The sequence below is a fragment of the Megascapheus bottae genome, unplaced genomic scaffold (assembly GCF_031878675.1).
Source record: "Megascapheus bottae isolate mThoBot1 unplaced genomic scaffold, mThoBot2.hap1 HAP1_SCAFFOLD_302, whole genome shotgun sequence".
Lineage (NCBI taxonomy): Eukaryota > Metazoa > Chordata > Mammalia > Rodentia > Geomyidae > Megascapheus > Megascapheus bottae.
The window spans coordinates 76,805-99,421 of record NW_028327512.1 but is presented as its reverse complement, the minus strand read 5'-3'; the positions used below and the strand labels follow the sequence as shown (position 1 = coordinate 99,421).

At 43.1% G+C, this 22,617-nt stretch overlaps 1 protein-coding gene and 1 pseudogene across 1 annotated transcript; one reads left to right on the top strand and one right to left on the bottom strand.

Moving 5' to 3' along the window:
• The first annotated feature begins 7,405 nt into the window (after positions 1–7,405).
• Positions 7,406–8,482, top strand: LOC150039717 (uncharacterized). The gene has a single exon (XM_090327638.1). The coding sequence runs from the start codon at positions 7,531–7,533 to the stop codon at positions 8,287–8,289; it is 759 nt and encodes a 252-aa protein (XP_090183764.1). The 5' UTR covers positions 7,406–7,530; the 3' UTR covers positions 8,290–8,482.
• Positions 8,483–17,659: 9,177 nt separating this feature from the next.
• Positions 17,660–22,309, bottom strand: LOC150039716 (vinculin pseudogene; annotated as a pseudogene).
• Positions 22,310–22,617: the final 308 nt, after the last annotated feature.

The window sequence follows — 22,617 nt, the reverse complement described above, 5'->3', positions numbered from 1 at the left end:
AGGTTTGTTTTATGATGTCGATGTAGGTGTGTGCATGTGTTTGTGTTCATGTATGAGTCTGGGCGCTAAATTCAGGGCCTGAGCTTTTTCACTCAGGCTGGTGCTCTACCACTTGTGCCACAGCTGCCCTTCCTGCTTTCTGGTGGATAATTGGAGATAAGAGTCTCACAGATGTTCCTGCCCAGTGTAGCTTTCAAATCTCATCCTCCTGAGTAGCCAGGATTATACAGGGTACTTCTGCCCCTGGCAACAGGATGAATGTTGACTTTTAATGGTTACTTTTTTGGGGGAAGGGGGGTCATGGGTGTTGAACTCGGCCTGGGTCCTTTCCCTGAGCTCTTCAGCTCAAGGTGACTGCCCTACCCCTGAGTCACAACCTCACTTCTCATTTTTAGTGATTAATTGGAGATAAGAGCCTCACAGCTTTTTAGTGCCCAAGTTGGCTTTGAACCCTGTTCCTCAGATCTCAGCCTCCTGAGTAGCTAGGACTACAGACATGAGCTTCTGTGCCAGGCTTTGTGCCTCCATTTCTGTGTCTTCCCGTTAGCCCCTGGAATTCATTTAGATAAATATAGGATCAGAGTAGATGTGGATTTTCCTTCTTTGAACCTTGAATCATATTTAATTGTTCTTTCAACAAGAGGTGAACTGTTTAAAATTAAAAAATCACAGTTCTGTATTACTTTTAACACTATTTAAATATTTTAATTAAGAGATACAATGCATTAAAACCAATATCAAAGTGTGTGTCTACAGGAAAACTCTTTAACTATTGTAAATATAATGAATTTTAGAGTAGAAGAGATGGAGTTGACAAAGTCAAAGTATTAAAATTTTCAGTACTATTCCAACACTGGTGGCTCACATCTGTAATCCATGCTACTGGAGTGTGAGATTTAAGGATCACAATTCCAAGCCTGTTTGGAAGAAAAGTCCATGAGATTCTTATTTCCAACTAACTACCGAAAAGTAAGAAGTAGAGCCTTGGCTTAATTGGTAGAATGCCAGACCTGAGCAGAAAAACCCAGGGATGTTGCTCAGGACTGAGTTCAAACCCCAGGACCTGCACCAAAAAACAAAAACAGAAAAGGTGGGGGGAGCGGGCAAAATACTTTCAAAATAACATGCTGAGTTGATGTGTTGAGTTGAAAACTCACTCTTTAAAAGTGTGTGTGTGTGTGTGTGTGTGTGTGTGTGTGTGCGTGCGTGCGCGTGCGCGCGAGTGTGTGCATGCACATGCACATGGATGCGTTCTCAGGCACACACGAGCTTGGGTTCCTGCATTCGTGAGTGTTTATGCCTAATAGCTAGGATAATCGTAGCCGAGGCTATGTGCCCAGCTTGAAGAGCTTCTTTTTTCCTTTTCTTTTTTTGTAGGTCATGGGGCTTGAACTCCAGGCCTGTCCCTGAGCTCTTCAGCTCAAGTCTACTGCCTTGCCCCTTGAGCCACAGCCCCACTTCCAGTTTTCTAGAGATTAATTGGAGATAAGAGTCTCAGACTCTTCAAACTTAATAGCTTCTTTCTGGAAGATAGGCTCCCAAACTGTACATCAGGGATTAATAATACCCCTGGATAACCCCGTGGTGCTATGAGGCCTGAATGTGTTAATTAGTATAAAAAGTGCTTAGAACAATGCCTGGCAGATAGAAAGCCCTCAATAACTCATATTACTTTGATCTTGAAATCACAGGGATCTTGTTTGTGATAGGACAGCCTAGCTGACTTTGTGGTGACCGAGTATCTCTCACCATGGAGGTTCAGAGAGATGAGCCAGGAATTGCCTGTCAACCTGGCTTCTTCTGCAGTACGTTTGCTTGTGGCTAATGGAGGTATTCTCTTAAAAAAAATCCTTGAGGATTTCAAATTGCTGGCTAACACATTGGTCCTAAAAGTTGATTGAGTTGTGAATAGGTATAAAAAATGAAAACAACTCAGAGGGCTCATATTCTCTTTATTATGCTGAAGTTAGATCTAAAATGCACTGGGATATGACAAATGATAAAGGAATTCTAGCTACTCACATACAGGGAGACCAGAAGAGAATTCTCTTGAAAGAATCACAAAGGTGCAATTCCTGAATACCTTTTCATATTTATATAAAATAATATATGTACTGAAATGAACTCCAAGATATAAAAACAATGGACTTTTTTTTCCTTTTTTGCCAGTCCTGGGGCTTGCCCTCAGGGCCTGAGCACTGTCCTTGGGTTTTTTCCGCAAGGCCTAGCACTCTGCCACTTGAGCCATGGTATCATTTCTGGCTTTTTCTATGTATGTGGTACTGAGGAATTGAACTTGTGTCTTTGTGCATGTTAGGCAAGAACTCTACTACAGCCAGGTTCCTAGCCTGGCCTATTTTTGTCTGAAAGCTTGACACTACTGTCAGCATTAATGTCACCACCTAGTGCAGGAATAGGGTCAAATACTGACTGCGTGTAAGTTAATGTTGCACGATCTGTTCACAGGGCAATGACAGGAGGTATAGCTTCTTCTCTGTTGTTGCTGATGTTTCTGATCCTTTGGAATTCAGTGCTTAGATAAGAGTCTCATGGACTTTAGTGCCCAGGCTGGCTTTGAACCAAGATCCTCAAATCTCAGCTTCCTGAGTAGCTAGGATTTCAAGTGTGAGCCATCGAGCCCAGGTTTTTACTTTCTTTTTCAGTGCTGGAGAAATGTGAACATAGTTATTCCTAGTTTTTACAAAGAATGGGAGGTGGGGCAGATGTTTCAAATTGATTCACTGATAAAGGATTTTGGATTCACTGATGAAGGATTTTTGCCTCTAGTGTCAAATATAACTGCTCCTCAGGAGGTGTGGTGGTGCTGGAGGCTGGTCTCCCAATTTTCTATTATCAGACATGATTCAGAATTTTGAAAAGATCATAAAAGCCAGCTATCATGCTGCTTGATATTTATTTAAATAAGCTGAAGACAGTGCATATAAAATTGTTTACAAGTCTGTCATCCCAGCCACTTGGGACTCCGATGTGGAAGAATCTCTTGTGCCCAGGAGTTTGATGCCATCTTGGGCATTATTAGGACAAGCAGGTGGCTGAGGAGGAAATATCTCTAGTTCCAGCCCTGTTGAAGAGCTCCAGAGGGGCTGGGAAGCTGCCAGAAGAGGAGCAGCATTGGAGCACGGCTGGGACAGCAGCTATACCCCAAGGACCAGATAGGACAGGTCTGGGCCAGAGTGGAAGTAAGACAGCCACTACTGCAAGTGGTCACAACTGTGAGAGCAGTGACCAGATGTTAATTATTCTTCCTCCTCCCTTCCCCCTTTCCCTGTCCCTCCCTATCTCCCTCCTCTTTCTCCTCCCTCTCTTCCTCCTCCTCCTCCTTCTTCTTTTGTCAGCCATGGGGCTTGGACTCTGGGCCTAGACATTGTCCCTGAGCTCTTCAGCTCAAGGCTACCACCCTACCTCTTGAGCCACAGCTAGTGGTTAACTGGAGATAAGAGTTTTACAGACTTTAGTGCCTGGGCTGGCTTTGAACCGTGATTCTCATATGTCAGCCTTGTGAGTAGCTATGATTATAAGTGTGAGCTTCCAGGGCCTGGCCAGATGTTGATTCTTAAGTGAAAGTCTGATTAACATCTGACCATGATGGGTCAGATGTTTTCCGGTTTCTGGGTTTATTGATAGAAGGAAACCCAGAAACATAACATTTACATGGATAGGGAGAAAAGAGCTTTGCTTTCTAAAGAAGGCAAAAATAGAATAGAATTGTAGAGAAGGGATGAGAAAAGACAGCAAAATTGGTTCTTACTCTAGAAATCCTTTGTGTATTTTGGATACCGAGGCCAGGACTTGGATTTAGGCATTGTCTCTTAGTTTTTCATTAAAGGTCAGCACTCTACCACTTGAGCTACACCTGTATATCCAATTTTTTTTCTACTTTATTGGGAAATAAGAGTCTTACAGTTGGGGATGGGAGTTTGGCTTGGTGGTAGAGTGTTTGCTTAGCATGCATGAAGACCTGGATTCAATCCCTTGGTACACATACATAGAAAAAGCTGGAAGTGGTGCTGTGGCTCAAGTGGTAGAGCTCTAGCCTTGAGAAAGCCCAATGACCGTGTTCAGGCCCTGAATTCAAGCCCCAGAACTGGCAAAAAAAAGGACGAAAAGAAAAGGAAAAAAAATGTAACAGTGGCCCACACTGGCTTTGAAACTTGATCTTGAGATTTGGACTGATTCCAAAATTTTTGTAGATTGTGCGAAGCCTGAGTGGTATGAAAACTGAACTGGACATCTAGTTGGGGTTGGATAACCAACTCATTGGTGTTGTAAACAACACATAATAGTTATCAAAAGTCATGACAAACTCCTATAGTACAGGTTATTGCCTTCAAAGAACAAACACAAGTGGTGTAACAAAAGCCATAAAAAAACCTAAAGGACAGCATCTAGGCCCTGAGTTCAAAGCCCCCAAAGAAGTTGAGAATATACAAAGTTATTCCTGGTACAGAGATCCTAAAATATCTTGAAATCTGATAACCAATTGGAGTGTCTTTGATTCTTTTCATAAGCTGTTTTCAAATATTGTCTGAATGCATGGGAACATGAACTCTGCCAGAGTGCTGCCTCTCTGTAGCATTGGCAGGCTGGGGACTGGCAGCCTGGCACCCCTGACTCACCCCTCTTAAACTGTCAATACTCAGGAAGCTCAGTTTGAAGCTCTCTTTGGCATGAAAGTCCATATCTCCAATTAATCACCAAAAAGGCAGAAGTGGAGTCATGACTCAAGTAGTAGAATGCCAGGCCTGCACAAAACAACTTAAGGAGCCGGCCAAGGTGGCTCACACCCATAATCCTAGCTACTCAGGAGGCTGAGATCTGAGGATCACAGTTGAAAGCCAGCCCTGGCACTAAAGACCATGAGACTCTTATCGCCAATTAACCACTAGAAAAGTGGAAGTGGTGCTATGGCTCAAGGGGTAGGGTGGTAGCCTTGAGCTGAAGAGCTCAGGAACAGGGCTCAGGCCCAGAGTCCAAGCCCTACAATGACAAAACAACAACAAAAACAGCTTAAAAGGGATAACACTAGGCTGAGTTCAAGACCCACAGGACTGGCTATCTGGTAGGGAAAACATGTTATAGATTGGCCCCTTTAGTGGATAGTGACTATATAGTGAGATGGATTGGGATAAGCCTGAATGCTGTTACAACTGAATTGTCAGCTGCTGGATAATTAAATCATGTTCCCAAACCACAACATATTAGTTGTCACAAGTGATAACAGATAAGTAGAACACAAGTCACAGCCTTCCCAGGTTGTAGGGAGTGTTTCATGACTGGTTGATTTTAGGCCTCTGGAAAAATCTTTCATGATGGTAAGAGTGGAATAGAAGGCGGTGTAGAGGAACCAGAGTTCCATTTCCTGGCTGCTAAAGTTTTCCTCAGTGTCCCATAGAATGACCTGTGCTGTGTTGTACCAGTCCAGTGCTAGTGGTCTCTAAGGCCTTGAAGCATTGCCATGTTGGTTTCCATCAAACCATGAGCCACTGAGGCAGCTTCTCCCAGCCCCTTTTCTTTGTCTTTTTAGTATTTTGTTTTTGTCAGTGTATATGTGTGTATACTAGTCCCGAGGCTTAACCTCAAGACCTGGGCACTGTCTCTTACCTTTTTTGCTCTAGACTAGTGTTCTACCACTCAGCCATAGCTTCAACTTTTTTTTGATGATTGAGATATAAGCCTTAATGGACTTTTGTATCTTGTCTAGACTGGTTTCAGATCTCACACCTCAGCCTCTTGACCAGGTAGGATTATAGGCATGAGCCACTGGAACTCAACTGAAATGCTCTTTTGCATCTACATTTCAGTAGGTTCTATTATGATGTGAGTGGAAGATGGAAAATTTCTTATTCAGGACTTGAGACTATAGGATGAAATAGATTTCTTCAAATAAATTAGTTGTTTATTTCAGGCTAAATTTACATAATATAAACAAGTGTGGATTTACTGTGTAGGTGAATACTAGTCCATGCTCACTCTGGTGTGTCTTTCTAATCTTTTTCTGTATCCACACTTGCCAAAAGATGAATTACATAGACATTCTTTATATATATAAATAGTTCTGTTCTGTTTTTGTGGTATCTTTGTTCAGTTTGGCTATCAGACTAATACTGGCTTCACAGAATGTGTGGCAAAGTTCTTTCCTTTTCCATTTTATGGAACATTCTTGATTCTTCTTTAAAGGACTTGGAGAATTTAGTAGAGAGCACATTTATTCTTGGGCTTTTCATTACAGTGAGACTATTACTGTTGGAACTATTATGACCAGCACTAAGGGGCTCAGGTGCTTTCCCTGCAGGTTTCACTTCTTTCAGATCTCACCCATACAGAGGGGAAGCTAGGATTATAGGCATTTGTTACTGGCCCCAGGAGATGGGAAATGCTCATTTCCAGCCAGAACTGGCCAAAAAAAAAGATGGCTGGTGAATGTTAAATTGTTGATTAGGCAACACAATATATGTGTTTCTTTTGTTGTTGTTGTTAATAAGTTGAATCTCATTTCCAGTTCTGTGGCTTTTAGCTCTTGCTTTTGGAATTATTTGTGGAATATTTTAGGAGACTGTGAACTTTGAGGATGTGGCCATCAATTTTACCTTGGAAGAATGGGCTTTACTAAGTCTTTCTCAAAGGAAGCTCTACCAAGATGTGATGGGGGAAACATTTAAGAACCTGTCCTCCATAGGTAAATATTCCCTTACTTAACTGTGAGCTGTTCCTGCCCTTGGTAATGCTGCATGATTTAGAATGAAAAATGGAACATGTAGATGAATATATGACTGTAAATATACCATGATCTCATTATGCCATGAAAAGTGATGTAGTCTTAATATTGTTTCTGTAATGTTGAAGGAATCAATGGTTTCTGTGTTTGTATTTTTGAAAAGAAGCAGGGACAAGAAAATAGTGAAGTTAACCAAAACTCCAGGGAAGAAAAAAGGTAATTGTACTAAGCAGAAACAATACTGTTCTTTCAAATATTGTAGGGTGGCAGGAAATTTTTAAACTAAACAGATAATGCAAATACATAAGGATAGAAATTGACTTAATCTTAGGACATTTTTCTTTTAACATGTATACAAGTGGAGTTCCAAAATTTGTAAATTCAGAAGTATAAAATATGACACTATGGAGACCATTTGGAGAAGACCGTGCAGGCACAGGAGATACTTTTTAATGGTTTAGTGCTTTAATAAAAAGTTCTTAGTTTGTGTGCCTTTTGTTTTTCAGAACTATATTTTTAGAGAGGCTCTATGGATCTGAAGTTTAATGAAGCCTTCCAACAGAATGTAGACATCCATGAATAAGAAAACTCTACCCAGACTTGCATCTTTCAAAAACTATATGTTTGGAGAAACCATCTTTGCTCCTTCACCCATGGGTATGTCTTTCAGAGCTCACACAGGACAAATATCTTTTCAGTATCAGGACATATCAGTATATGTGGACAGCCACAACACTCATAAAGAATATGGGAGAGCTTACAGGAAATTCCATCAGGGGAAAATCAGCTGTGGAATGCACAATGAGGAAAATCCATTTGCAGCTAAACAATGTGAAAACTCCTTTAGCAGTTTTTTTCACAGACAAGAAAAAATTGACACTGAAGTTAAACACTGCTGTGAAAGTATGCATTGTAGAAGATCTTGCCCTCATTCTGGTATTCTTCAAGGGCATGAAAGAATCCACCCTGGTGAGAAACACTTGGCATATGAGCAATGTGGGAAAACCTCTTTTTCTAGGTCTCTTAAAGCACATGAAAGAATTGACACTGTCAAGAAACCCTATAGATGTAAGCAATGTGGAAAAACATTCGCTTTTTCTGGTGCCCTTCGAAGACATGAAAAAAGTCACACTGGAGAAAACCCCTATGAATGTATGCAATGTGGGAAAACTTTCCCTTTCTCTAGTTACCTTAAAGAACATGAAAGGATTCACACTGGAGAGAAACCCTATGGGTGTAAGCAATGTGGGAAAACATATGTTTTTCGCAGTTCCCTTGGCAGACATGAAAGAAGTCACACTGGCCACAAACCCTACACATGTAAGCAATGTGGGAAAACATTCATTCTTCTCCATTTCCTTCAAAGACATGAAAGAATTCACACTGGAGAGAAACCCTATGGATGTAAGCAGTGTGGGAAAACATTTGTGTTTCCCTGTTCCCTTCGAAGACATGAAAGAATTCACACTGGAGAGAAACCCTATAAATGTAAGCAATGTGGGAAAGCATTTGTTCTTCCCTACCATCTTCACAGACATGAAAGAATACACTAAAGAGAAACCTTACAGATTTAAGCAGTATGGGAAAATATTTGTTCTCATTATAACTCTGATTACCTAGAGTTATAGGATGAGCCCCTGGCTCCTGGCTGTTTTTGCTCTTTTGAAACAGGATCTCCCTATGAGTGTAACCCTGGCTAGCTTAGGGCTAGTGATTTTCCTTCAAGAGGAGAAGCTGTTTCCTCTGTATCCTTACAGTTATCTTTGCTGTTTGGTATCCTGGGATGAAGAGAGTTCTTGGCATAGACTGCTCTTTTTCTGCAATAATAAACCAATCTAGGAACAGAGCCCCGTGATCCTCTGTACCCTGAGCTTTGGGAGAGAGTAAGTAGCTGTTGATTTAGATACAGGCATCTCCCAAGGTCCCCAGCTGGGGATGGGATCCCTGAGATTTCCAGAAGGAAGTGGGCAGATACCAGCAGCCTGCCTGGAAGATACCAGTAGCTGAGTGAAGGATGGGTGGGTGAGGAGGCATGCCTCAATCTTTTCACTCACTGTAGATCTCACTGTCCTGGGCTGATATGAAACAACAGCATAAAAATATTGCATGCATTTTGTAATACTGAACATGTAACTTTTCTGTGCACACACACACACACACACACACACACACACACACACACACAGATATGTGTGGCACCAGTAGTACTGAGGCTTGAACTCAGGACTGGGCATTGTCCCAAGACTATAGCTCTACCACTTGAGCCACATCTCCAGTTCTGGCTTTTTTACTGATTAAATGGTGATGACTCCTGTGCGCCCCTAACCCCTCCCTGCTTTGACACTTAATCTTCTGATCTCAATCTCCTGAGTAGCTGGAATTCCATGTGTGAGCCTCCAGCACCCAGGTTTACTTTGTTTGGATATACTACACCCAAAACTGTAATAGGAACAGCACTGTTTGCCTCAAAACAGGCTGGGAGCTGATGCCTCATATCTGTAATTCTAGTTATTCAGGAGGACTCAAGATCTGAGGATGGCGGTTGGAAGCCTGCCCTGGAAAGAACTTTCATTGAGACTCTTGTCTCTAATTGACCAAAATGAGGAGGGAGGAGAGAGAGGTAAAAAGGAGGAAGAAAAACAGACAAAAGAAACATAGAAAGAAAGCAAGTGCCATAAGATGAGCTAAGGCTTGAGTGGTAGAGCAGTATCCACCCCAGCACCAGGCCCAAGGGGACCCATGCGGGGTTCTGTGCCTCCTGTGCTACACGGAAGGCTGTGGGCCTTGAGGGACCCTGAGGAACTGGACTCAGCCTGCTCCTGCCAGGTGCTGAAGGGAGCAGCATGGCAGAAAGTTGCTGCATCCTCCTGAAGTTCCCAAGTACATCCACTACCCAGAGAGCAGAGCAAGGCAGTTTCCAGTCTAGGAACCCAGGCCTTGTCTCCCACTGTCCCCTATGCAGAGTGGGTGTGACTGAGAGTGTGTGGGCGGAGCCCATAGGAAGGGAGTGGGGACAGCACAGCCCCAATGCCAGGGCCTCCAGCCAGTCTGCTAGGGTATAGGGGCGTCCTCACTGAGGACCGGGCATAGGACAGGTGAGCTAGATCCTGCCAATCACTGGATGCCATTGGGAAGAGAGGAGACAAGTTGAGCTGCTTCCTATAAATTACTCCCAAAGCTGCAGAACTCAATCTGCCAAACTCCAGTTTTATCTTTTTCTTTGGTGGTCTTCGGGCTTGAACTCAGAGCCAGGGCTCTGTCCTTGAGTTTGTTGTTTTGTTCAACGCTCTCACTTTACCACGTGAGCCACAGCACTACTTGCAGCATTTTCTAAATAGTTTGCTAGATATTAGTCTCATGGCCTTTCCTGCCCTGGCTGGATTTGAACCACTGTCCTTAGATTAGTCTCCCGAGTAGCTCTGATTACAGGCATGGGCCACCATTGCCCATTTTTAGGGTCTGTTGTGTATGTGCACACACATGTACGTATGTAATCACTGAAAATTGTTCCTGGTCATGGATGATCATTATCTGGGTGGTGGTGACCCACGCCCTCGTTTGCACTGTGTTCCCACAGGACCCTGTGGACATCTCTGATGTAACATTTAATGCCCACGTGCCTGATTTCTCCTCCAGTGACAGGGACATCTCATCCCAAACATCTAGAATAGGATCAGAATGAAGATAAGTGAACACAAAATTAAAATCATAAGTGTATTCTGAGTGAATTAAACTCAAGTATTTAATGAGTAAGTAAAGTGCATATGCATTTGATTAATATAGCCATACTATTCAAAGGACTTGTATGAAACTGGAACCTGGTAAAATGAGGTAAGTAGGGTTGGGAGAGATGGGAAAGGAGACATTTATCAAGGTGCAGTGTACTCATTAACTGATTTGGTTGAATAAAAACTTCTTTGCACAACTACTTAGAAATAATCACAGAAGAGGGAGCATCAGCTCCTCTCAATCTCACTCTCACTCATCTTGGGATTCCCCTGAGATGGAAAGGTGGTCAGATGTTAGAACTCTCACAGTGACAAGGGGCATGACACTTGCTTGTTGTCTACTTCCTGACCTTCCCTGCATGATGCCTTGAGGCCTTCTCCCTCCTGGCCCCACTCTCGTTCTCCCTCACCTGGACTGTAGTCCTCTTACCCTGACCAAGCCTTTCTTCATGCCATCCTTCCATATCCCTGGGATATTAGTTTTCCAACTCTGCCATTAAATGCTACCACAAGGAAATCCAAACAGCAGAAATGTATTTACTCAGACTTCTAGAAGCTATATGGGAAGCTGAGGTTGAGAGTATTGTAATTCTTGGTTAGCACAGGCACAGCTAACAGAGGAAGTGGAAAATAGGATCACTGTGGAGCCACACTAGAGGCAAAAATCAAAATACCTCAAAATATCCATGTGGAAAAAGCTTCCTGTATGACTTATTAGTTGAACTGGTGAAAGAAAACTTGAGGCCCTGAGTTCAAACTCCATTGATCATTTCCCCTCCCCACCCCATACACATAGATGAGAATTTGGCTGAGTGTTTCAATGGAGGGTTGTTGGAAAATCTGTCTGTGTGCCCATCCATCTATCTATCCAGTGATCTACTGATTGGTCTATCTCCCTGTTTTGGATGTGGACGTATTTCAGATTAATGAGATTTGCTATGTGCCAGTAGCTCACACCTGTAAACCTAGTATTCAGGAGGCTGGGATGTGGGGATTCAGTTTGAAGCCATTTCAGTCAGAAAACTCTAATACTCTTACCCTTAGTTAAGCAGCAAAATTCCAGCGGTGGCACGATGGATCATACAAGCACACTGCTGATTAGAATAATGAGACATGGGAAAGGGAGGGAGAAATGCTAGTATTGAAATTAGTATGCACCTAATTCCATAGGGCATTTCGTTTTGTTTGTTTTTGGGTTTTCAGAGATCACGTTTTTGGTCTGAGTGGGAGATGTAACCAGACTCTATACAGTAGCCATCTTTACCACACAGCTATGTCCTCCTCCCAAAGCACTGTTTCTTGTCATCAAATACCTTTGTAAAATATCTCTTTGCGTTTGAACAATTTGATTTGGGGTGCTGAACAAAGAAGCTTACACTGGATTGGGAAAGACATATCCATTTCTTTCCAAAACACGTCCCAGCCTTCACTGGTTCTCTTCCAAGTTTGAAAATGAAACTCATCTGTCATTCTAAAACTGATTTAATTCCAGGCTTAAACAGTCATGGAAAACAGATGTGTGAAGAGAGGACTTCTTATAAGCAGGCTCTTCTGAAAGCAAAAACTGAGAGGCAAAGGCGTGGAATTTGACATAGTCCACATCCTGCATAGATTTTTTTTCCTAGAAAGCACTTCAGGCTGCATGTGCACCTGGCTGCAGCGACTTGACCATCATTTAACCTTGTATTTCTACTACTTAACTTCCAAAGAGAAGAGGAATTGTCAGGGTTTTTAGTCCTCGGTCCCTCCTGACCCGCAGGAGGGATAGGAAGAACACGTCCTGACCAGGACGAGCCGAGAAGGGAGTGGGCCGACTGACTGCCCGCACCCAGCCCTCCCTCACTGGAAGACAATCAGATACGTCAGGGAGACCCGTCAAGGCAGGAACTCGTTTAATGAGGAAGTACATTCAGCTAATATAGGTTGCAGGGGCCTATCAACACAAAGGTGGGCAGCGTGGAGGAGGTGCACATGTTTACTCTCACTCTAGGTCTCAGCAGAGAGTGATTCACAATACCAACGGTATAGCTCAAAGTTAGGCATGGTGTTCATACATGACAGCTCATTTCTTTGGGTGGTTATCTGACTCAGTGATGCAGATTCATGGGTCAGCCTGACCCTGCACTCTGCTCCCAACAAGGAACAATTATCTTTTGACCTGTATCTTGTTGCCTATTTAGTTTCAGAACTGAAAACAAGGACATACTGATACCGACAGCCTGTCATGTGTATTCTTTATTGTTACACTATAAATTATTTAACACTCAGATGACAAGTACATGGACTGCAGATCTTTACATCAGCACATAAGTGAACAACATCACTCATTTAGATGGTACCTGTGAAGAAATTAAACAATACACAGAAATTTAGTATGAGTCGTGTAGAAACATCATTCTATCTACAGGGATGAGTATTGAAACCATGGCACGTGCATGCTAGGCACACAGATCTGCTATTTGAGCCACACCTCTACCTCTGCTATCTGTGCCAGGCCTCTCTGCAGTACTGAGGTTTAACTTTAGAATCTTGTGCTAGAGGAAGCCTGAAAAGCTTTTGGCAATGCTGCTTCATCATGTGAATCTCTGTTGTGCCCTCAACATGGCCAGGAGTGGACTGGTGACCCACTGGTTCAACTGGATGATAATATTACCGGGAGGATGCACACACACATACACAGTCCTGGGACCTGAAATCAGGGCCTGAGCATTGTCCTTGGGCTTTCTCAAGGCCAGAGCTCTATCACTTGAGCCATAGCACCATTCCCAGCTTTTTCTATGTATGTGGTACCAAGGAATCAAACCCAGGTCCCTTGTGCATGCTAGGCAAGCACTCTGCCACGAGACCAAACTCCTGTCTCAATTCCCTAAATTTTGACTGTGGATGTAATTTCATTAGAAAACCATCACTGCTCATTTAGCAGTTATAATCATGCCTGTTGCCAAGATTTTAACACTTTACCCTCAGTAAATGATGTCTATACACAATTAATTCAGTCAGAAACCTTGGATTCAGATTGATAAGAAAAAGTTTCCATGCTAGATTTGGTGGCTCACACCTTTAACCCTAGCTACTCAGGAGCGCCTAGGCCCCAGAGTTCAAGCCCTGCAATCGATGTGACTGACCAAAAAAAAAAAGTTATCATTAAGTGTATAGAAAGGCAGTCAAGTAGCTGGGCACTAGTGGCTCATGACTGTAACCCTAGCTACTCAGAAGGCTGAGATCTAAGGATTGAGGTTCAAAGCCAGCCAAGGCATGAAAGTCCATGAGACTTTTTTCTTCTAATTAACCACCAGAAAACCAGAAGTGGCACTGTGGCTCAATGTTGGAGAGCACTAACCTTGAGCTGAAGAGCTCAGGACAGCGCCCAGGCCCAGAGTTCAAGCCCTATGACTACCACCACCAAAAGACAAACCGCTCAGAGTTCAGGCCCCATGACCAACCAAAAACAAAAAGTCTTGGCCAGGAGCATAGCCTAGTGGTAGAATGCTCACCTAGCATGGATGAAGCCCTGGGTTCTATTCGTTACTACCACATACATAGAAAAGGCCAGAAGTGGAGCTGTGGCTTTAGTGGTAGAGTACTACCCTTGAGCAAAACGTGTCCCAGGACCGTGCCCTGGCCCTGAGTTTAAGGCCTAGGACCACCCCTACCCCACCTCACCTCCCTCCAAAAAAAAGGAAGGAAAGGATATCATGTGCAAAATAAGGCAGAAATCCTGAGAGTAAGTCCACTGGCAATTGTCAACAACCCAGAAAATAGGAAAAAGGGGACTTCATGGATAGATTCTTTTCTACCACCCGAGCAAAAACCAAATGGTAGCAGGCACTTCAATATGAAACCTGTGTTCCCCAGTGCCGTGATGTAAGTTGGTAGTACAGAAACTACTTTCTCTGATCATTTGTAACTGCAATCCTAGAAAATGTGAACCCATTGGAATAGGGTCTCATACACAAGGGATCCTATCAGGGTTTTCTAAGAGTTCTCTTCACTGGTAACTAGAACAGCAAGAACTCCATCTCCATACTGGTGTCTTGGTCATTTACTCAACTTGCAAAAGGACAGAATGGCACAGACAAAAGCTGCACTGCTGTGACATTCAAAATAGTTCCCATAAACTTGTTGCCTTGTCTCTGTACATCTTTTATATACATCCCTATCTATATTTGGATATCTGACCTTTTTAAGCAAACCTCTCCCATCATCACTGTGTTCTGGTTCTCTTGAGAACACGGAAGGATTAAATGATTCATAGAAAAATACCATGTGAATTCATACACTTACTTTTTCATCCAAATTAGCTATAATTTATATAGCTTTATATACTGTACATGCATGGGAATATTTCCTGCTTTTTCCATGAAATGAGGCCTCTTACTAAATTAAATGATGACCTCTGCAAAACAAAGTTTTTTATGCATGATCAACCAAGAGTTCTTTCCTTATGAACCTATATAATGTTTACTGTGCTTTTGCTGCTTTCCTTATTTTCCATTTCATTAGCTATGTAGGAACTCAAGCTGACATACCACGTGTATTTCTGCTTCCAGGACTCCTCTGCTCCCTCCTTGCTGGTGCTACTCTTGGCTGCCTCTGATTTTTTTTTCCCCAGACCTGGGGCTTGAACGCAGGGCCCGTGCACTGTCCCTGAGCTTCTTTTGCTCAAGGCTAGCCCTCTACCACTTGAGGCACAGTGTCACCTCTGCTTCTGTTTATTTGGTGCTGAGGACTCCAACCTAGGGCTTTCATGCATGCCAGGCAAGCATTCTACCACTAAGCCACATTCCCAGCCCCTGCCTCTCTGATTGATAAAAGGCTCTGCATTACTCCCATCCAGTGTGATGGTGGGTCTTTCAAAGTAACTTGAGTTGTGTGGTGCAAAGAACGGATTCAGACTCCATTAAGCTATGTTGTACATAAAATCTGTTTCCATTCCCTCCAATAAGTGTTTATTGCATATAAATCCTGTGACCATCTTCATTTAGTCTTGTAGTTCCTAGGACTTGACTTCCAAAGAGAACAGGAGCAATTATCTTTTGACCTGATCTGTTGTTGCCTATTTACTTTCAAAACTGAAGACAAGGATGTACTGATACCCATAGCCTGTCCTGTATACTGTATGGTTACAATACTCTCAATTGTTCCACACTAAAATGAGCAGCATATGGACTCACCAGGTGTTTGGTTCCAGACAAGATCAGAAGTCATCGTCCCTTTGGGTGCTGGTGTGTTCACTATGAAGAAATTAAACACACACACAAGAATTCAGTCTGCAGCTAGGTAAGTGCTGGTGTCTCACACATGTAATCCTAGCCACTAGGAGGCTGAGATCTGCACATTGTGGTTCAAAGCCAGCCTGGGCACAAAAAGTCTGTAAGACTCTTATTCTAATTAACAGACAGAAAACCAGAAGTGGCACTATGGCTCAAGTGGTAGAGCCCTAGCGTTGAGCTGAAGAGCTTAGGGACAATGCCCAGGCCCAGAATTCAAGCCCCACGACCATCCCCCCTCCAAAGAAAAGCTGTACAGTGTAGAAGAAAATCATATTTTCCATCTACAATGCTGAGTATTGAAACCATGATTGTCTGCATGCTAGGCACACGATCTACTATTTCAGCTACACCTCCACTTCTTCTATCCCTGCCAGGCCTTTCTTCAATACTGAGGTTTGATTTCAGAAACCTGTGCTAGATGAAGCTGCATAGGAATGAGTCTAGCTTTTGGCAATGCTGCCTCATCACATGAACCCCTTGTGTGCCCTCAGCATGGCCAGGATTGGATTGATGAGCCGCTGGCTCAACTAGATAATATTTACTGGGAGGGTTGAGGCCAGATGATAGTAATTGGAAGGCACTCACAGTAGGAATGGCTTTGAAAGGCCATTTCCAATTCACCCGACCAATACAGTTCAAGGGTTAAAGCATCAGCCAGCAGCCCAAAAGAAGAAGCACAATGCCATACTACTAGTGCATGGGCACACACGTGTGCAAACACACAAGTTCATGGAAGTAGTTTTGGCTGTGAGTTTAAGGACTTGACACTCAAGTTGCAATCAAAAAATGCAAATCATATGAGACTGTAAAAATGGTACTAAAGAGTACAATCAACAAGATGAGGGAAAAAAGGGAAGAAAATAATACAAACCTTCATGGTCCACTTATGTGAAGCACAGAGCTCACCAAACTCACAGGATGAGAAAGTTGAATAGTGAGTTGCAAGCTTACAGAAAAGGAGGAAGACAGGGTGGCTTCTGAGCTGGAGGTTCAGATTAAACAAAATGACCCAACGTTGCCTCACAGCATAGGCAATGCACCTAACACTACCCAGCTGTACAAAAACAGATATGCTGGCACATCGTGTGCTGTGGTTTTTATACTAATTTTTTAAAAAATCTTACTTCTGGGAGGTCTTCTTTTATGACTAGTTCTTACTCCTTGCTGCAAACCTGTATCATTCTCCAATTCCTAAAACGCAAGGGAACTTTTAACGTTCACATAAGAATTTGATTTTAAAAAGTTAAATTTGTTCCGTTTGGTATTGAAGATGCTTTGTAAATCATTCACCTAGGCCAAACAGGTATGGCTGAAGGGCTTCAAGTCTCTCCAGTAAGAGGTGGTGGAAAACTTTAAGGTTAGTATAATGAACCGCATCAAAGGACATGGCCTTTCCTCTCTTGTTTGCTTTCAAGCAGCTCCTTCTTTACTCTCTTTCTTCCTAGAGCAGTATCAAATATCTTTCTCACCTGTCTCTCATTGTTCCCTTTCTCCATTCTCTTCCTATACACTGGAATAGGCTATTATTCCTCTTTCAAAAAGCGTGGAATAGAAAGACTATATTCTCTACAGGTAAGGAGACTATTGCTTTCTCCTGCTCCAATCTTGTGTGTCCAAGTGAATGAGCAAACTTTTCCACCTCACTAAAGGTAAAAGATGAAAGCCACCGTGGAGCTCCTCTAGGCAAATAGATGATTTCAGCAAAGGAAGTTCTGGGGCTTGAATTCAGGGACTGGGCACTGATCCTGAGCCTTTCTATGCTCAAGGCTGGCACTCTTAAAATTTTAGCCACAGCATTACTTCTGTTTTCTGCTGGTTACATTTCTACCCAGGCATGCCTCACACTGTAATCCTCAGATCTCAGCCTTCTGAGGAGCTGCAAATACAGGAGTAAGCCGCCAGTGCCTGGCTCAAATCTAGTCTTAAGCAGCTGATCTAAGCAAAAGACCAACATTTAGAAATGTTGGTTCCTGAGGTTGGAATGCTTCTCTGACCTTGGCCACAGCTCCCAGGATCCAATATCCTGAATCCAGGAAGCTCTTTTGCAGGCCAGGGTCAGAGATGTTTCCAGCCACAGCCTTGGCATCCATCACCATCGGAGAGATTGTTTTGCTCAGTTCATCAGAGGCGGCTTTGACAGCCTCACGGAACTTGGGATCCTCAGAGTTCTCCACCTCCCTCTTAGCAACCAGCTCGGTTCGCCCGATGAGCAATACTGGTTGCTCCAGCGACCAGCATCTGTGGCTGAATGCTGGCCATGGCTACCTTACACTTGCCCAGGTCCTTTTTGATGGCTTCTTCAGAAGCATCCAAGAGAGATTTGTTATCAGTTGCTTCGTCAACCAGCCCTGTCATTTTTTCAACATTATCAATCCACTGGTTCTTCATAGTCTCAAAATGTTCATAAGCAGCTTGATTTCCAGGGTTCCTAAGTAAGATGCGAGCAGCAGATACAACCTGGGGTGTGAGTTCTCGGGCTGTCTTCACTGATGCCTGAATGCCTTCCACTGTTGATTTATTAGCAGTACCAACAGCAGCTGCCTTCTCTGCTGTGGCTCCAAGCCTTCCTGAATGGTTCTCAAAGTTTGATGCTCTCTCATCAAATACCTCTTCCCTATTAGGAGTATCAGGAGGGGCAGTAGCCGCCACTGCCAAAAGCTTGATGGGAGTTGTGGTATCACTGAAAATATCTGACACTTCCTGAGTCATGGCTTCTTGCATCTGGGCTTTCAGATCCTTTAAAGAGTCTTGAAGCTGTGATGCAAGTGCTCTGGCCTGAGGACTCTCCCCTTCCCCTCGAGAAGCCAGGTCAGCCAGCTGAGCTGTCAGCTGATCCACGTGGTCACACTTAGCCAGAAGATCTTGGCGATAAGGTCCCATCATCACATTAGCCAGACGATGCCCTTCAGCTACAAGCCCCCGGATGGCAGCCTGACCGACTCCCCGGTCATCCACTGTGGGATTGTCAATCCACCGCTGGGCTTGCTCAATCTTGCCCTCCAGGTGGACAGCTGCCTTGGCAGGTCTGCTGTTGGCCACAGCCTTGTTGGTTTTGGTCTGCAGGTTCTGCAAGGCCGTAGCTACCTGTTTGGCCAGTGCTCTAGCTTCTGGTGAATTTCCTTTACCCTGTCTTTGTAAATCTGCTAATTTAGAAGTCAGAGCAGCTATTTCTCCAAGGGAACGCAGAATGTCATCTCTCTCTTTTGGATCATCACACAATTCGGCTATTTTCTGAGCTTCAGCCAAAGCCCCTCGAATCTGTTCTTCCCCTTCAGGTCCACCATTTGGATCTGCAAGCCAATTCTGAGCAGCATCGATCTTCTTCGCAATGCTCTGCTTCGATTTTGTCATGGATTCCAACTTGCTGGCTGCATTTTCCACCTTTGCTGTGAGCACATCCAGTCCTTGCTCTATTCCTTGGTGATCCCATGTGGTTTTGGCTTTTTAAATTTTATCTCTCCTACTAGAAGTGTAGTGATTTGGGTATCACATTTTAATTGATGATGACATACATTTATTTTACACTTAATACTGAGCTTCATCAAAATGGAGGCAATCCAATGAAGCCAAGTACATATAGCATATACAGTATGAATATGATAGAAAGCTAATTAGGCTTAGTAGTGTGGGGAATCTGGTAATGTCTGTATGTGTGTGTCTGTGTATAGTAAGGCTAGAAATCTGAGGCTCAAATGCTTGGCATTTGATTAGGACTGGTTTTGTATCACTACACTTGACCCTCCACTTTCTTCCTTTTTACTGGTTAAGTATTTACCTGTCTCGGGTAGCTATGAACCCTAAACCTCTGAGTCTCCTGTGTATCTAGGATTATACCTATGAGCTACTGGCATCCAGGTCTATCAGCATGTGATTTCTTTCTTTTATTAAGTTCACCCCAATGTCAAAGGAAAATGTATCCCTTACAGTTAGGACTACTCAGATAAGACACAGATGGTTAACACATGGGTAACTTTAGTAATCCTTATCAACCTTCTGTATGATTTATATCATTTATATGAGTACTACATAATTTTCTCCTTTTATCTCTAATTGTGGAAACATTTTAGTCACTTATAAACCAATTGATTCCTACTCTTAGGATTTGTGTTTGTTTATTTTGTTTGGCTTTGCTGTTTTGTTTTTTGTTTTTGTTTTTGTTTTTGTTTTTGCCAGTCATGGGGCTTGAACATGATGGCTTTCTCAAGGCCGTCTCTCCACCACTTAAGCCACAATACCACTTCTGGCTTTTACTATGTATGTGGTACCTATGAATCAAACCCAGGCCTTCGTGCATGGCGGGCAAGCACTCTACCACAAGGCCAAACTTCCGGGTCTCTTTCTCTTGGTTTTATAAATTGTTAGCTATTTCAGGACAGGGTTTATTGAGGGTTAATTCTCCCCTGGTTACGGAAAACCTTTCTGATGTCCTCTGTTTTGTAAGGTTATCACTTGCCTGCAGTATGTGTGAATAACAGGTAGTTTCCTGTCGTGTCTTCGTGTATTTCTACCTCAATGCCAAGCCCTTTTCTGAGCACATTTGAGTCCACATATGCTAGGCATAAATTGGTAAACTACCCTAGGCAGCTGGTCCTTTAAAGAATGAGCAAATGCCAGTGCTACAGCTGAAGGACCTTAAGAATGAGTTCCTCCTGAAAATGTAAGTTGGGTTCCTTCCCTTCCTCACTGCCTCTCTATCCACTACCCACGTGGGATATGCATCTGTCCTCATTGGATACACAGCCTTGGGCTGTGACCCTGCAGCCTCCAGAACCATATGACAGACTTTTACTTTTCAAATACAGTTTTCTCACTCAGGTCTACTATTAGAGCAATGCAATTATCAAGACAACCACCATTTCCCCTCATGTTCCCACTATTCCTTAGCTCAGTAAATTCAACTGATTGGAACAATTGGAGAATTACCATTTTGAAAAATGCATACAAGTATAATATTCATTTGATTTTCAACAGTCTGAATGAGTCTGTAATATGACAATCTGATATTTAGAGGAAACTACCGTAATAATACAATTTTACTAATGGTTCTTTAGATCATCATTTGGGACTTAGTGACAGTTATTTTTTATTGTAATTAATAGAAGGGTTACTGGAGAAAGTAATGTACGTATTAGATATTTTTTGAGATTATTTCCAATAGTCTAAATTGAATAAGTTCGTATTTTGTCCAATTCTTTAGTTGATCTTCTGTGATAGCAGAAATGTTCTATACTGTACACCCTAGAAGTCTCATGTGACTTTAGGTTCTAGGAATGTGGCTAGTGGTAACTTTTCATTTGATCGCAACTGAACCAATTGAAATGTACTATGACACAGATATCTGTGTCTGGTGGCTATCATGTTAAATAACACAGATTGTTCCCTTTTCTGCATCTACCTGGGTAGATCTTATTATCTCTTATGTATTTGTGACATGTCTTTGACAAACGAATGTGTAGAAAGATGGAGAGATGGATGAATGTTTGAATGACATGGAAGGATAGGTGGAGGGATGGTTATGTGGGATGGATGGATGGATGAACAGATGAATGAACATGTTCATTAACCTCAAATATACTTAACAAAACAGTAAGTGCCAAAATTAACATACAGTTTGCCTTTGGTTTTTTAGTTCCGTTTTTATTTTCATTTTTATTGTCGGGTAATGTATAGAGGGGTTACATAGTTCCATTTTTGGCAGTGATGAGGACCTACCAGGGCCTGTGTATGCTGGGTGGTCTTTACCACACATCTCTGCCTCAGCCCATAGCACTGCTTCTTACCATCATATATCCATGCACAATATCTCATTGCAATTGAACAATTTGGGAATTCCTGCCTTATGGTGATTTGGGGTGCCGGCCAACAGAACTTACTCTGCATTGGGAAAGACCTATCTGTTCATTCCAAACTACATGTTGAGCCTTACTGATTCTACGCTCTGGGACACACCCACTCAGCACAGGGCAGGGTAGGAGATGAGGCCTTGGGTTCCTTGACTGGAAACCTCCTTGCTCTGCTCTCTGGGTAGTGGATGTGCTTGGGAGCTTTGGGAGGATGCCCTGTCTTCCCTGTCACGCTGCTCCCTTCTACACAAGGTAGGACCAGGCAAAGTTCCGTTCCTCAGTGCCCTTCAGGCCTATGGCCTTCCTTGTCCTATGTGAGGTGCAGAACTCCACATGGGTCCCCCTGGCCCTGGCCCCGGAGTGGGGGCCATGGTAGCCAGGGTACTGCTCTACCACCTGAGCTCCCGCTTGCCTGCTTTCCTTCCTTCTTGCTTGCTCATCTTAATTTTTCTCCAAAGACTAGGTCACAGGCCCTGAGTTTAAGGACCAATAATCACACACACACACACACACACACACACACACACACACACACACACAAACACAGTGGCCAGGAGCATGCTGGATTCCTGTGATGTCTCAGATGACCAGAACATGTGGCCCAGGAAGCATGGCACCTCCTCGGCATAGAGGACCAATTTGTCTGTGCCTGACTCCTAACCTGGCTGGACCAGTCTGGTCACCTTGGACTCCTGTCCCGATTTTGGCCATTACCATGTGCTCACTCATGTCCCCAGGTGAGTCCTAGGTTTCCCCTAAAAAAAGGCTAAAATACCAGAGGGATAGGCTTGGATGTCTGAAGATTACAATTAATAAACAGGCAGCAAATGCACCTGTAATCCTTGCTTCTTGAAAAGCTGAGATCTGAGCACTGGAATTCCAAGTCAACCTTGGCAATTATGTCAATAAAAACTCATCTCTCCGATTACCCATCAGAAAATATTAAGTGGTGCTGTGACAGAAAGTGGTACAGCACTAGCCTTGTTTGAAAAAGCTCAGGAACAGGGTCCAGGCATTGCATTCAAGGCTGTTTTGAC